The following is a 17295-nucleotide window of genomic DNA, read 5'->3' as shown; positions in this document are numbered from 1 at the left end:
TCTCCCTCCCCGCCTCCCACTGCAAGGGCTCCGCTCCCCTGCGCTCACTGCCTTCCCCGTTGGCTCTCCAGCACACACACAAACACACACACACACACACACACACACCCGGCCTCTCTCCGAAGACACCCCCCCCTCCTGCCTCTTGCCCGACGCTCGCTCGGCTTCCCTTCCTCTCCCACCCCTCTCCCCTTCCTCCCTGCCTGATTGGCCGAAGCCTGTCCTTATGCTAATCATATGCGAATAGTCCAGGGTTAGTCAGCTGACGTCACCGGGCCCAGTGGCCGCCGCCGCCGCCGCCGCCGCCGAGGGAGGGGGAAAGAGGGAAAGAGGGAAAGAGGGAAGAGGAGGAGGAGGAGGAGGCGGAGGCGAAGCGGAGCGGAGTGGAGCGCCTTCCGTCGCCCAGGCAAAGCGGGGAAGATCCGGCTGAGCGCGGCGCGGGGGAGTCCGGGCTGGGCAGCCCCCCCGTCCCCCCCGCTTCCCTCTCGCCCTGCTCCCGCGCGGCGCAAGCAGGCAGGCAGGGCTCGCCGGGGCGGGGCGGCCGGGGCGGGGCAGCGCCTGCTGGGAACATCATGGCTACTCTGGCCAACGGGCTAGCGCAGCAGCAGCAGCAGCACCAGCAGCACCAGCAGCAGCAGCAGCAGCAACAGCAGCCGCCTCCCGCCGGGCCCCCGCCGCCGCCGCCGCCGCCCCCACCGCCGCCGCCGCCGCCGCCGCAGGCGGAGAGCGCCGCTTTCAGCACCACGAACAGCGCCGCGAGGATGAATGGGCTGACGGCGCCGGCGCCCGGCCCGGGAGGCTCCATCGCCATGAAGGACCACGATGCCATCAAGCTCTTCATCGGCCAGATCCCGCGGAACCTGGAGGAGACCGACCTCAAGCCCCTCTTCGAGGAATTCGGCAAGATCTACGAACTCACCGTGCTCAAGGATCGCTTCACCGGCATGCACAAAGGTAGGCAAGGCAAGGCTGGCCCCGAGCCCGGAGATCGCTCGCTCGCTCGCTCGCTGCCTGGCTGCCTGGCTGGCTGGCTGGCTGGCTGGCTCGCCCGCGCGGACCCCTCCTCCGGCTCCGACGCCTCCCGAGACCCGCCACGCCTGCCCCGCCTGGCCGGGCGGAGGGGCCAACAAAGGAACCGCCGCCACCGCCGCTCTCTCTCTCTCTCTCTCTCTCCCCCCGTGTGTGTGTGTGTGTGTGTCCGTGTGTGCGCGCCCGCCCCTGGGTGCGCAAGCGAGGGAGACGTGCAGTTCTACTCGGAAGCAAACCAGCCAGCCAGCCACGCAGCCCCACGGAACTCCGGCTTTCGGGATGTGTGTGTGTGGGGGCGGGGGGGAGTGCGCGTGGCCTGGCGGCCCACGGGAAAGAAAGTCACCAAAGCCCCAGCAGGGCTGCCACCTCGGATGATGGCACGGAAGGGTTCGTCCACCCACCGGGGTGTTTGTGTCCTGGAAGGGTTTGTTTCGGGCACAAAGAAAATGACAGGCTGTGCGAGAGTGAGGGAGAAAGCCGGCCCTCCCCCTCTGGTGCCCCCTCCCCTCCCCACCCTTACCCTCCCCAGATCGCAGCAATAAGCCTGTGTACAAACTTGGGTGACAGGTTTGTTTGTTTTTTAAAAAAAACACTGGCCAACAAGAGAGGATGGAGTTATGACACGTGGAAGGGGAGATTTCCCCCCCCCCCGCCAAAAAAAGCTCCGTACATTTTGGCAGGAAGAAGTTAACACCACCAGCAAAGCCCCCCTCCCCGCTCCCCCTTTCTCAGGTTGTGTTGTTCTTCCTTCGCAATTCGTTGGTTAGGCATGCGGGCGCCTTCGGTTGGGTTTGCCTCTCTTGAGTAAACACACACACCTTAGAAGAGGGCTGCACAGCTTCTCACAAGGCAGCCATGCTGAAGTTCGGGCTCCCCAGCTTGGCCTGGTCCTTCCGATTGTGCAGCCCTCTTCTCTTTGCCTGACAATTTATGGTCCGGGTGCATTGCACAATCCCCTTCCCCTCCCTCGAAGGGAAAGAAGAATTAGCTTCCCAAGGCTGGGCAAATGCAAAGTTCAACTGGGTGAAACATTGGACGCCCACCTATACCTCCCCCCTCGAAAGGTTAGCTGGGTTTGTGAGAAAAGAAGTGAATGAATCAAAAGTATGTGAGTCTGCGTGCATGTATGTGCAACGTGTGTGTGTGTGTGTGTGTGTGTGTATGTGTGTGTAACACAAAGAGAGAGAAAACAAGAAAGGGAGATTTGTAAATACAACAGGAAACCCAGATCTTTTGAATGAGGACAGGGGAGGATGCTGTACTTGTACAACCCCCCCCCCCCGTTTGACTGCAAAGTTTGTTGTGGTGTATTTGTGCGTCATGGGGAGGGGTCCTGCATATGCCAACGAAGGAGCGTGTGTGTTTGCAGGGGAGGGGGTTTAGGAATCATGCATAAACACTCTGGATTTGCATAATCTGTTTCTTTACCAAATTAGCTTAGGTTGCTTTGTTGTTTCCCTCCCCCCGTCCCCCCTCCCCCATTTTTCGAGTTCTTTGCAATAGGTTAATCCCTAAAGACCACAAACCAATAAACCGAGGCACCAGATATTTATTTGTTGGCTTATTACCTCGGCAAGCTTCATACGCGAATATAGATATGACATCTTTGACAGTCCTGGTGAAGTGTGTGGCATGAAGCTAGCATTCTCCCCCCACCCCACTCCAAAAAAAGAAAAAGAAAAACTGGTTTCCACAACAACTGGCTAAGGAGGTGTAAAGATCTACTATTGGAGGATTTCCTGCTTCTTGTTCCTCAGCTGACTTAGATCCGGTGTAAAGACTGGTGAGCATGTGGTAGGACGTGTCTTTCTGTGTGCACACAGCGTATCTTCACACCAGGAGCCCATGTTTGGGTCGTGGCATGACATTCTTTGCGTGCGTTCAAGTCATTTTTGACTTCTTGACATTGGCTGGACAGTTCCTTGCAGGTTTCTTGGCAACCTTTTCTTGAACTGGTTCATCATTGCCTTCTTCTTAGGATTGAGGAAAATGGGGCCGGCCCAGAGTCGCCTTAGGTCAGGACGAGAATTCGTGGCCTTTTACTTTGTAGACAAGGGCCTTTAGCAACTACACCAAACAGGCTCTCCATCTCAAGAATGGACTTGTCTACTTCTGAATGCAATCCCTTAAGAGACCCCATTGGGTTTTTACTCTGTGGAATTTCTTGGAGGCATCTAGTTGAGTAAAGGTAACAAGATAATTTACCCATTTGGCACCGTGCTTAAGGCGAGACTAGAACTCCCAGCTCCTAGTTTCTAGTAACTTTAGCCCCTATTTGAAGCAGGCTCAATATCACCGTACCTGCCCAATCTGATTAGTATTTTAGTGTTTTAACAGGCAGCAAATGTGTGTGTGAGAGAGAGAGACAGTGAGTGAGAAAGAGTGAGTGGGTGTATTCGGCAATCCACTTTCACTTTTCCAAAGAAGACCATTCTTCTTTGTCACCTCGAAGTTAGAAAGAGGTGGACTTGCTCATAAAACTTCTCGATGTTTAATTTTACTGAAGGTCAGAAATCAATTATCATGGAATTAGTGTGTTCACACAGGCAAAATGGGTCCTGCTAGGTCCTTGCGAGTGATTTCTAGGAGCTAAAATGGAGGATAGAGAAAAAAAAACCCAAAAAACCCCCGAACAGATACCATAAGAAGAAAAAGTAGGCCCAGGGTTGCTGAAGAATGCTTGCATTTCACTTTTTCTTCCCCCAAATAGCAGGTTCTTCTACTCCGCGTTATATTTTTAGCTCCACTTCTTGGAAGTTATCAGCAGAAGGCTCTCTACTGTCCATTAAACGCAGAGATGCGTTTTAATTCCCTGTTAACATGTATATGACCCAACTTTTTGGCATTTTAGCCACGAGAGAAAGAGAGCATTTGGTTAAGGCTGAGATCTTACAGCTCTCTGAATTCAGCAAGAATTTTTTTTCCCCTAAGTAAACGTGTAAACATTTCCTAACATGTAAACATGTAAATATGTAAACAAGTATACATTTCCTAAGTAAGCCTGATAGGTGGCTCAGTGGCTAAGACACTGAAGTTGTCGATCAGAAAGCTTGGCAGTTTGGCGGTTTGAATCCCTAGTCTAGGTCTCCTGCGTGAGCAGGGGGTTGGACTAGATGACCTCCAAGGTCCCTTCCAACTCTGTTACTGTACTGCTCTAATTCCTAAGGAAATGTGAACCACATTTTAATCAGAAGTTATAACTCTGTGTTTAGTTATCTGAAAAACAACAACAACAGCAGCAACAACAACCATCACCTGAATTCAGAGAGAATTATTTGTGCGGTTTTATTTTTGAATTTTCAGCATCTTACATTTCACGTCGGGTTCTTTTTTTCTTGTGGGTTAAATGCCTGATCAATACATTTCAAGGATCGAGGAAAACACTTCTTATGCTAATGGACCCCATTCCCTGGAAAAAAATTTTTTAAAAAACCAAAAACCCCATCCCAATCTCTTTGTTTGTATAACTTTCTCAGGCTTAGCGACAGTATTTCAAAAAGTGTACTTTCCGAATAAATGCAAAAAGGAGAATTTGGGTGCCTGGTGTTGAGTTGGTGCCGCAGAACACGTAATAGCCAGGAAGAAGATTCACCTTAATTTTCTATTATCTCCAAGGTAGATGGACGGGGATGTTCTTTAAAATAATATTTTAAAAAAGGTAGCTTTGCAAAAAATTTAGGCCTGTAAGTGTGATGAAAGGAGATAGGGATATAGATAAAGCAGTGGTGGCGGCGGCGGCGGGGGGTGGGGGCAGAAGCGGTGGGAAATGAACCCAGATTTCACTGGGTGAGAAACAAACAAGCGGATAAGTGAATTCCTGCCTCTTGCTCAACAGGGGTGAAACAAGAGATAGTCTGTCATTAAAATGAATATATATGAATATCATGTTTCTTGCCGGCAGACGGAGGGATAAAGGAAGTTGGCTGGCCCCTGCAGTTTCTTTAGAAAATAATATGCAATTTGGCGGATGGAATCAGGCTGTCTTTACACATATGTAAACTGTAGCATCTTCAGAGCTTCATGGTAAACTCCTTTCCTCATTTTATATACCCAACTCCAATTTAATTACCACTTAGCTTATCAATAAATTGCCATCCTCATCGCCAACAGCAGCAGCAGCAGCAGCATTATTCCTGTTTCTAGCTGTTTATCAATATTGGAAGCTTTGCCAACCAAAAAGAAAATCCAACTTGCTTTCCCTCTTTAAAAGCCATGCTTGATCCATTCAATGAAATGTCATCCTTCATTTAATGAAGACTCTGCTTGGCTCTGTTTATCTATCAAGTACGTGTCTTCTGCGGTTCCTATCTGCGTCAGGGCAAACCAGTAAGATAAACTTCCTTCCTTCCTTCCTTCCTTCTTTCCTTCCTTTCTTCCTTCCTTCCTTCCTTCCTTCCCTCCTTCCTTCCCTCCCTCCCTCCCTCCCTCTCCTTCCTTCCTTCCTCTTCCTCTTCCTCTTCCTCTCCTTCCTTCTTCCCTCACTCCTTCCTTCCTTCCTTCCTTCCTTCCTTCCTTCCTTCCTTCCTTCCTTCCTTCCTTCCTTCCTTCCTTCCTTCCTTCCTTCCTTCCTTCCTTCCTTCCTGGAGTCCTCTTGCTTATTAGTTTGTCCGCAGGATCCTTGTTCTGGCTTTAGGTGTCTGTCACTCTTGATTTTTTTTCCATTGGAAGACAAGAGGGTTGCACTTATTAAGAGTTATTAATACTTAATCATCTGGCAGATTTAATTGTGCCAATATTAAAAATGCATCAATGTCAAATTTCATTCATTAAATATTTACATTTTTGAAGGGAAACTGTTTTGCTGCTGTTTTAATATCATTTCAGGAAGCTTTATATAGGATTTAATTAAAAAAGGGGGGGTGATGGGGGAAGCTCTGCCGATGCTGTGCACGGTATCCTTTGAGCTGAGCCCTTTGGGTTTTTCTCCTCTTTTACCAAAGGGTTAAGCAAAAAAAAAAACCAACAACCCTTCTTCTACCCCACGGAAGCAAACAGCCTCCTGCTCTGGTCCCACTTGCCACATCCAGCAGCCTGCCGAAGCCAATGTAAAAACCCCAAGGTGCTAATCTGATTTGTGACTATTTAGCCATAACAAAATATCAGCTGAGCCTTCCTGGAAGGAAGAAGTTAAGAGGTGACTCAGTGTTGGGCCGTCTTCGACACTCTCTCCGTCTTGATGCACTGCCCGCAGTGTGTGTAGGAGACAAGTGGAGCACTTGCCCAGCTCAGCAGGCCCAAGAAAATACAATCAAACAACTCATTCGATATAACATGCTAATCTTTTTTTTTTTTTTTAATTTTTCATGCCCTGGGCCAAGCACATCGGGCTATAAGCGTACACCACCGTTCCCGGTCCGTAGCTACAGTCTCCGCATCCTTCCATTTAATGACGTTTTTTCAGATCTTCCTGGCGCCCGGTTTTTCTCTGGCCTTCCTCTTTTTTTCTCTGACCATCTGGTTGTATCCAATTGATGTGCGGTCTTTGCTGGACGTTGCTCACTCATGCGGAACCCCTGTCCATCAAAGCCCCCTTCTTCTTGGTTCGGTCGCTATCTGAAAGAGTCTTTGGGAATTACACACTTCTTGGTAGAATTTCCTTGTTTGGGACACAGTCCCGAACTCTGCACCACGCCGATCGAGCTCAATTAAATTCGTCTTTTGCAACTGCACTTGGCTCATCGTTTTCATCTTGGTTAGTACGTATCTTGGTTTGGCGACGAGGTGATGTTGAATTTGGGTGCTGCGTGAAAGTTTGGGCGTTTGTTTGCTTGGGGCATCAATGTAGTAGCAAACTTAGAAAATCAGTGAATCTGTGAGCAGGTTACGAGTGGTGTGTGAATCCAGGCTGCAAGGCAATTTACCCACAGCCACTAAGCCAACTTGTGGCTTGGTGTGTAGTGTGGTTTGTTTGCTTGATTTATATAGCCACCCATCTGACATACATGACTCTAGATAGCTAACATCTCATAAACTCAGTTTGTTCACCCTAGTTTATGACTTGGTGGGTTTTGTGAAGATAGCCAAGGATTTCTTACTCAAGAACACCAAAGTCCAGCAGTAAACAAACAATAAAGCCATTTTCTTCATTCAAATTTTAGAGCCAATCCTGATTGGTCTAAAAATGAACTTTACTAGCTATAGTAACCATTCTCGAGAACGTTGAACTCAAATATTTGGGACCCAAGTGAATAAATAATACTGATCAGACTAAGCGGTAAAGCATGGCTAATATATATACCTAAGGAATATGACGGATTATGGATTATTTGAAGATTCATAGCAATGAAAAACAAACTCTTACTTTTCCTTCACCCCTGTGATCCAATCTGGATGTGTCTGAGGTGGTGTTTCAAGACTCTGTTTCTTCCACCCAAGAAGGCTGCAGATTTAAATTCAGGAAAGGTCTGTTCATTATTTTTTTTTAACTTTGTCCAAACTTCTTTAAGAATACACCTTGAATTGCCAGCACTTCCTGAGTCAAGGTAGATGAGTGAGAGAGAAAGACCTTTGTGGAGTCCTTTGATGGCTCTTTGTCATTTTGTGGACTTCCGTTTGGCTTCTGTATCTCAGCTCAACCAATACTGTCCATTCAAAGTGTCAGCAAATCTTTCTCAGAGACCTTTTTTATTTGAAGAGGTCCAGGATCAAAGTAGGACCTTTTGCATATGAAGTCCAGAAACTCATAATACACTCTTTAGCCCCCACCCAACCCCAGGCAATAGCTGATCTGGACTTTATGAACGTCTGATGTGCTAATCTGGATGATTTTATTATTATTATTATTTTTGCACTGATCCCAAGTGTATTGGCTTCTTCCTGCTGATGCCAATTAACCAGGCCCTGCTAATCCATACCAACTGTGTGAAATCAAATTCTCACTGGGTTACCCGTTGACCTGCTGCCAAATTGTGTGCAACTCTCTAGCACGAGAGACAGTTTTCCCTAAAGTATCTGGTCGCTGTTTCTGACACTGCCCAGGACTGAATCTGGGCCTTTGTCATGCAAAGTCTTTAGACCTTTTCCCTAAAGAGAAAGCAATAGTCTCCTCCCTTTAGATTACTGAATAATAGCCTCCGGTCGTTCTGAATAAAGTAATGGTTTAAAAGAGAAGATAGACATCTCCATTGACCAAATTGGACCTTCCGGTTCAAGAAGACCAACGTGATTTGGAGAAGCAACACCTTCTCGGGATTTAAGGCAGAGGTTTTCCATCCCTATCTGGTGGTAAAAAGGTAAAGGTTCCCCTTGCACATATGTGCCAATCGTTCCTGACTCTAGAGAGTGGTGCTCATCTCCGTTTCAAAGCCGAAGAGCCAGCGGTATACGAAGACATCTCCATGGTCATGTGGCCGGCATGGCTAAACGCCAAAGGCGCACGGAACGCTGTTACCTTCCCACCAAAGGTGGTCCCTATTTTTTCTACTTGCATTTTTTACATGCTTTCGAACTGCTAGGTTGGCAGAAGCTGGGACAAGTCATGGGAGCTCACCCTGTTGCACAGCACTAGGGACTCGAACTGCTGAATTGCCGACCTTTCCATCGACAAGCTCAGCCACTGAGCCACCACATCACTGGTGGGTTGCCCCCAGTTCGGACTGGTTCGCAAGAACCGGTAGTAAAACTGGCAGGAGGCTCCGCCCACCGACCCGGATGTCGTCATAGGCGATCTGCACATCTGCAGAAGCTCGGCGCACGCAAAAGCGATCCCATTGCAAACCGGTAGTAAAGGTAAGTAGAACCCACCCCTGCACCACGTCCCTTTATCTGGTGATGCTGGGGATTAAATTTAGGAGGTCTCCATGCAAAGCTACTGTAGCGTTCTAATTGGGTTGGGTTGTCTTGGTTTTTCCACTTTTATTCATGGTTGCCCAGACAGAGATGGGCTCTGAAAGCCGTCTGCTAAGTCTATCTTCCCCTTTTCATTCCTCTTTTCTTCTTTCCAGGTTGTGCCTTTCTTACATACTGTGCCCGGGACTCAGCCCTTAAAGCTCAGAGTGCCCTTCATGAACAGAAGACACTGCCTGGGGTAAGTGATGGTTCCTTCTCTGATCGGGGCCCATCTTCTGGGGAAGAGCTTTCTGCAGACCCTTGCAAAGACATTTGGGTTCCAAACAGCAGATCTGAACTAGACAGCGGTTCTAGACCCGTCTTCTCCCGGTTGGCGTCCTCCAAGTTCCTTGGAATTCTCAATTGGTCGTCTTGCATCCTTGACAAATGTTTACTTTACACCGCCAATGTTTTCATCTTGGTCGGTTATTGGAAATTCCTCTTCCGTACGCAAACTCTTTCTGTAAACTTTGCACAAATCTTGCAACGGCGTGAGGGGTGGGGGTGGGGGTGGGGGAAGGGTAGGGGGCGGGGGGAAAGCAGGAGAAAAACAACGAATATCTTGCGGCTGTTTTGAGAAATGAATGTGCCTTTCCATTGAGCTGTGTTTGCATGAACATGATTACTGAATGAATCCATTTAAGGAGTCTGATTCTGAGCAATTCCTGGGCACCAAAACTAGACAGGTGGACTGGTTTAATCCTTCCTAAACAACAACAACAACAAAAACAAAAACCCCTAACCAAGCTTAGCGTGTGGTGGGAATAAAGCCATTGGGTCTTCACTGGACCTGGATAATCATGTCGTGCAGAACCAGCCCTTGTTTCTCATTTATATTCCTACCCCTCCTTGGGGTTTTGGCACCTTGTGGCTACCAGGTGGCATTTGCGAGAAAGTTGGACGGCGTGTTACTCTTTGTGTTATAATTCTGGAGCCATGATAAGACGGTGGCTCTTTCTCGGCGATCCAGGTTTGTTTTGCTTGTACTATTTTAATGTTTCAAAGGTTACAGTTGCGCTTGTTGTTTGGGGTGGAACGAAAACCCTCTGGAGCATATCCAAGCTTTCTGTACGTAGGTCTGTCTTTTAATTGTCCCTGTTTTGTTTGCCTAAAGCCAAACAGCTCCCAGCAAAGGGCAGGGAAGCGGGGGAGTGGGGGGTGGGGGTGGGGGGAAGAATTAAAAGAAATTATCAGGAGTTGACAGCACAGTTCTCCTTCATAGCACTGCTCCACTTATGACGGTTCATATAACTACCGTTCAAAGTTAGGACAGTGCTGGGAAAAAAAATGACTAATGATTGACGATCGGCTCAATGTCCTGATAGTCACGTGATCAAAACTGGGTGTTTGACCAACAAACAAATATTTACGACAATTGCAGCATCCTCAAAGTCATATCATCGCCGTTTTTCGACCTTCCCAGCCGGGTTCCAACAAGCCGAGCCAATGGATGGGGGGGGTGAAGTCGGATTTGCTGGACGACTCTACGATTCGCTTAAAGACTGCGTCAAAGAGATTGTAATAACTAGATGCGGTCCCATGATGTCTCCTTCAGCGACCGGTTTGCTTAGCTGCAGAGGTTCTAGTTCCAATCATAGTTGTAAATCAAGGACCACCTGGGTTAGCGTGGCTGGGGAAAACGATGATGTCCGATCGTGATTTTCAGAAACGGTTCCATCAGCTTTTTAAAGCAGGTGCAGGTTTGATGACATGTGAACATTTGGATCCATTTTCCGAACGAATCGGAGGCTGTTTCGATTCAGATTGACGCAGCCTCTTGAGAAGCACCCCAACCTGCTTCCGAACTGCATCAGATCGATTTGAAAACGTGTTCGGTCCCGAAGGTTGAATCTTTGCATAAGCCCGGAAGGTCGCATCTAATAAATTGCCTAATAAACTGGAGACTGCATGGATTATCAGCCAGATTTTTGGGGTCTGTCGGAATCTAAAGAAGAGTTTTGTGTCTAAGGGCAGAATTTCCAGCACGCGTCTAAGATATTATGTTCCCTTATTGTTTACACCGTTCAAGCATCTATTGACCAGTTCAACACAACTAAAAATGACTATGTGGATGGGAGCATTTCGGCTGCTGTCTTTCTGTCTCTTATTTCATTTCTTTCCTGGCAGCTGGTTAAGGCTAGCAGTAAAAGTGAAGGACCAGCAATCTCTTCTTTGACGATGACTTCTAGTTATATATATATATATATATAATATATATATATATATATATATATATATATATATATATATATATATATAAATATATATATATATATATATATATATATATATATATATTTGTTTTCTGAGGTTTTCACGGGTGTTTGTATGTAGGTCTTTGGTTGTTCGGGTTTTCTCCCGTGTAAAATTAGAAGTGTCTTGGCGACGTTTCGACGAAGTCTCATTCGTCATCTTCAGGCTTCAGCTTCGTGCTTCTGGGAGCAATGTGTGATTGCAGCTGTTTCTGCAATCACACATTGCTCCTGTTTCTGCAATCACACAATGAGAAACAGCTGCAATCACACATTGCTCCCAGAAGCACGAAGCTGAAGCCTGAAGATGACGAATGAGACTTCGTCGAAACTTCGCCAAGACACTTCTAATTTTACATATATAACTAGAAGTCGTCATCAAAGAAGAGATTACTGGTCTCTCTATATATATATGGGAGGGGGAGATGGAACTTTTAGGAGACATGTTCTCTTAACCTTGGGGAATATGTCCTTCAGAGTCCACCTATCCCAAATCTCTGTCGGTATAAATGAAATCTCAGGGACTATCATACATTTATGATAGGTCAATATATGTATTAATTTAATAAAATGAATACCTGAATCAACACACACATACGTTATTTTATTTTGCTTATTTATTATCAGATTTCTACACCACCCATCTCCCTTAAATGGCTCTGAATTGTTTACAAACCAGATAATAATAATCATTAAAAAAATATCAAAACATCACTAAAATCACAGTTAATAACAAAACTTTAAACAAGATTAAAATGTACAAGTTAAAAGTAAAAATCAAAATCAAAAATATACGTGTACACAGATGCATTATATACACATTGTTTGCTTCATGTGTATGATGGATATGTACATGTAAACATATGTATCATACACGCACATATTATATGAAGAAGATGTGTATGATGTATATGTATACATGTACATTTTAATTTTAACTTTTACTTATATGTGTGTGTATTTACTTATATATATTGTGTGTGTGTGTGTGTGTGTGTGTGTGTGTGTGTGTGTGTGTAGAATAGAATAGAATTTTTTATTGGCCAAGTGTGATTGGACACACAAGGAATTTGTCTTGGTGCATACGCTCTCAGTGTATACAAAAGGAAAGATATGTTCATCAAGAATCATAAGGTACAACACTTAATGATAGTCATAGGGCACAAACAAGCAATCAGGAAACAATCAATATCAATAAAAATTGTAAGGATACAAGCAACAAAGTTACAGTCATTCAGTCATAAGTGGAAGGAGATGGGAACGATGAGAAGATTAATAATAGTGCAATCTTAGTAAATAGTTTGACAGTGTTGAGGGAATTATTTGTTAAGCAGAGTGATGGCCTTTGGGGAAAAACTGTTCTTGTGTCTAGTTGTTCTGGTGTGCAGTGCTCTATAGCGTCATTTTGAGGGTAGGAGTTGAAACAGTTTATGTCCAGGATGTGAGGGGTCTGTAGATATTTTCACAGCCCTCTTTTTGACTCATGGAAGGTCCTCAATGGAAGGCAGGTTGGTAGCCATTGTTTTTTCTGCAGTTCTAATGATCCTCTGAAGTCTGTGTCTCTCTTGTTGGGTTGCAGAACCAAACCAGACAGTTATACAGGTGCAGATGACAGACTCAATAATTCCTCTGTAGAACTGGATCAGCAGCTCCTTGGGCAGTTTGAGCTTTCTGAATTGGTGCAGAAAGTACATTCTTTGTTGTGTTTTTTGGTGACATTTTTGATGTTAGGTGTCCATTTTAGATCTTGCAATATGGTAGAATCTAGAAATGTGAAGGTCTCTACTGTTGATACTGTGTTGTCTAGTATTGTGAGACGTGATGGTATGGGAGGGTTTCTCCTAAAGTCCACCACCATTTCTACACTTTTGAGTGTGTTCAGTTCCAGATTGTTCCGGTTGCACCACGAGGCTAGTTGTTCAACCTCCCGTCTGTATGCAGATTCATCATTGTCTCAAATGAGACCAATCACTGTTGTGTATGTATGTGCGTATTCACACATATAGCATTATAAACTATGCTAACAGAAACACGCACTTGTGCATCATGCACGCATAAAACAAGATTAAGATTTACAAGCTAAAAGTAAAAATTGCCATTAAAAATACACACATATACATACGCATCATAGATAGACACACCTATAGATTTGTTTCAATTTTCTATTAGTTTATCAAAATATAAAAAAACAAAACTAAATAAAAATGATTGGTACCCCAGGGGAAAGGAAAAGAAAAAAAAGACTTCAGAGGATAATTAGAACTGCAGAAAAAACAGTTGCTACCAACTTGCCTTCCATTGAGGACTTGTATCCTGCACGAGTCAAAAAGAGGGCTGTGAAAATATTTACAGACCCCTCACATCCTGGACATAAACTTTTTCAACTCCTACCCTCAAAATGACGCTATAGAGCACTGCACACTAGAACAACTAGACACAAGAACAATTCTTTCCTGAACGCCATCACTCTGCTAAACAAATAATTCCCTCAACACTGTCAAACTATTCACTAAGTCTGCACTACTATTAATCTTCTCATTGTTCCCATCACCCATCTCCTTCCACTTATGACTGTATGACTGTAACTTTGTTGCTTGTATCCTTACAATTTATATTGATATTGATATTATTTCCTGATTGCTTATTTGTACCCTATGACTATCATTAAGTATTGTACCTTATGATTCTTGACGAACGTATCTTTTCTTTTATGTACACTGAGAGCGTATGCACCAAAGACAAATTCCTTGTGTGTCCAATCACACTTGGTGTCAAGGTGTGAAAGAATCCAGAAGTTCAGTTTTGGAATAATGTCAAGGTTCCAGAAAAACCTCCTCTGCATAAAAAAAAACCAGAAGCCATTGTCTTTCAGAGTTCTTTACTAGCATGAAGAAACTGGCACACGATGAGTGAAATTCCAAAACTGAACTTCCGGATTCTTTTCCCAGTTATACAAACCCCAAGAGTCCCACCCCCCTAACCCCTTTGCTGGTCACATGGTCCCACGTTCTCCCAGTTCATTCGAATATCTTCTCGCCACTCCTCCTGCAGATGTGAACACCATCCGACCTTGACCGCTTGAAGAATGTTACCATACCCCTCAACCCCCCTTCTTCCCCTCAGGGGAAAAATGTGGCAGCGTCTGGAACCCTAAAGTCTAGTATGGTTTCCAGGCCTGACACTTGGCCAATAAAATTTTTTATTCTATTCTATTCTAAGATAAAAGAGGAAAAATGGGGAGGTGGGGGAAAGGCATTGATTTCCAACTCTCTTTAGCACAGTAGAAGAGAGCAACCTTAGAGCCTCAATTTTTTATTTTTACACGTTAATCCATACTAGCCATTTCTGTAAAAACTGATCTATCTAATTATCGAAACCAAAATCAAAGTTTCAGGGGTGTTGGTTTTTTTCCTCCCCATCACAGCACACCATATACAACTGTTTTGTATCATTTGCTTCGCAAGCACACACACCCGCCCCCCCACCTACTACACTGTAGTCCAGCTGCCTCCCTTAATTCAGTGGGACACCGTTTCCCGGGGGGGAGGGGGGGAGGATGAATTTCCCCCTATTTCGAAGGCTCCGTCCAGGTGCTTCTCAGCCAGCCAGTTTCCGCTGAACTCCTCCGAGCTGACTCATACTGGCGGTTTGCGACACGCACCTCACAAAAGAGGCTAGAATTCCATCTCCCCTGGAGAAAATTGCCGAGGGTTTGGAAAGTATAGATTACGTAACCCAAATCGCTTCCAAAGCCAACAGATGAGTTTCCCTCAGCCTGGAATATGGATGTCGTCGTGCTACCCGCATTTATTTTTAATTGGACTTCCTTACTATAATTGGGATCTGACTTGGTAAACAAGCATGTTCGCCTAGATTTTAACCAGCCTGCTGTTGTTTGGATGGTTACTTGGGAGACTGTCAAGTATGTGCCAGCTGAAACAGGGGCGGGTTCTACTTACTTTTACTACCGGTTTGCAACGGGACCGTGTGCACGCTTCTGCGGGTGGGTGGAGCCTCCCGCTGGTTCCGAACCGGGAGCAACCCACTGCTGATCTGAAACCTGCCTCTCCATACAATCCCGCTGTACAATAGTCTTTATAGAGGATCCAGGGAGTTTTGGGTTCGTTTTAGAAACCATTGGTTGCCCCAGTATACTTACTGGTAGTCCTAATTCATTTAGTGACCCTTCAAAGTTACAATGAAAAAAGTGACTTATGGCTATTTTTCACCCTTATGGCCATTGCAACATCCCTGTGGTCATGCATAAGCACCAAGACAAATTCCTTGTGTGTCCAATCACACTTGGCCAATAAAAAATTCTATTCTATTCTATTCTATTCTATTCTATTCTATTCTATTCTATTCTATTCTATTCTATTCTATTCTATTCTACTCTATTCTATTCTATTCTATTCTATGCGATCAAAATCCAGATGATTGGCAACTGACTCATACTTATGATGGATTGCAGTGTCCTGGGGTTATCTGATCCCCTTTTGTGACTTTCCGACCAGTAAAGTCAACGAGGAAGCCCCGATTCTCTTAACAATCATGTTACTCACTTAACAATGGTGGATTTAACAGCTGTTGCAGGAAAGGTCCTAAAAAGGGGCGAAGCTCACTTAACCAATGTTTCACTTAGCAATATAAATGTTGGGGTCAATTGTGGCCGTAACTTGAGGACAACTGGTGGGAGAAATAGGCCTGACTATCGCTACTGGATCTCTACAGGTAGAAAAGTAGCATATCAAGAAGGATTGTAGGGAGATTCTGGCCTCTGGAAAATAGATTTAGACGCTCTTATTTTTTCCTTTAATTTTTAAAAAGTAATTCCTTTATACACATATCGCACCTGATGCAATATTTAATCTCTATTTGGTGATGGTACATATTTGTCTACCTTAATTATTGCAACAGCCTTTGGCTTCTTAAAAAACCAAAGTGCAAATCTAGTGGGTGACTCACCTAATCAAAGCAATGTTCATATAAATTTCTTCATTTTGATTATTCGGAAGATCTGAGTGAATCAGTCAGGGACATCGAAACAAAAAAATAAAATAAAATGGCTATCCTTTAATTTACTTTTTGTTATTTCTAACAAATATACTAGAATATCCATTACACACACACACATCCCTTTCTCTGTTACACGCACACCAGAGATACAAATTGAGGGTGAAAATTTCACAAGGAAAAGCCTTTCTCACCAGGAAAATTACTTTGCAACGATGAGTTACCTGAGATTTCCAAAGGAGGGGGGGAAGGGAGGGTGTTAAACATAGTTTTGAAAACAGATTTTGGAGTTGCCAACGTCTTTGAAATGTCTTATATGACAAGAAGTGGGGGGGGGGAGAAAATAAACATTTGAAATATATTGCAAGCCATTATTGATTATTGATCAATGACCAGAAGCCCATGATGGGCTTTTTGCATTAAAAAAATAAAAAATAAAAATGATTTTATGACTTATGGTTTTGAGGAGTAGAAAGAATAGTTTAAAGAAAGAAGGGAAATACAATACAATCTTAGAGAGAGAATTTTGATAGGATTGTATTCATAATATATAAATTTGAAAAAATAAAAATAAAATAAATAATTGGCAAGAAGACAATAGAGAGATTGAAAGATCAGAGAGAGAGAGAAATGATAGAGATAGATAGATAGATAGATAGATAGATAGATAGATAGATAGATAGATAGATAGATAGATGATAGATAGATATAGACTTTCTGTTCTTTTTCTTTTTGCTATCACCTTTTCTATTTGTCACTTTCTTTTTTTCTTTTTCATGGATCTTGATACTAGAGGGACCATGTAGGCCTCAGCAATTACTAAATGTAGTAGATGACCTCCGTCTCCTTCTTCCAAATTCCCTTCCAACGGGACAACAAAAGATGTTTCTTTTTGTTTTAAGCCCTGCACCGGCACATTGAGAGCCGGTTTTGGTGTCGCGGTTAAAGAATCGGAGGCAGGGAGATGCCGAATTTGAATCCTGGCTTAGGGACACTCTCTTCCGGCCCCAGGACGGAGGCCACGCCAAAGCGCTTCTGAAAAAGGTGGTTGAGAAAACCCCACGAGCTTGTTTCTGTAGTCATGGCATTCATCGGGAAGGATTAGAACCACAGCCAGCATTTCTTCCTCTGCTACTCCAATTACATCATCTGTTGAGTTAGATTTATTATCTTT

At 44.5% G+C, this 17295-nt stretch overlaps 1 protein-coding gene across 1 annotated transcript in view; it reads left to right on the top strand.

Moving 5' to 3' along the window:
* Positions 1-488: 488 nt before the first annotated feature.
* Positions 489-17295, top strand: part of CELF6 (CUGBP Elav-like family member 6) — a 178805-nt gene continuing 161998 nt past the window's right edge. Inside the window, exons 1-2 of the mRNA XM_058156227.1 lie at positions 489-954; positions 8973-9055. Of these exons, the coding sequence (XP_058012210.1) occupies positions 573-954; positions 8973-9055 (465 nt within the window). The 5' untranslated portion in view covers positions 489-572. The remainder of the gene's footprint in view (positions 955-8972; positions 9056-17295) is intronic.

This window comes from Ahaetulla prasina, chromosome 13, assembly GCF_028640845.1.
Source record: "Ahaetulla prasina isolate Xishuangbanna chromosome 13, ASM2864084v1, whole genome shotgun sequence".
NCBI lineage: Eukaryota > Metazoa > Chordata > Lepidosauria > Squamata > Colubridae > Ahaetulla > Ahaetulla prasina.
This window is presented reverse-complemented; position numbering and strand designations above follow the sequence as displayed.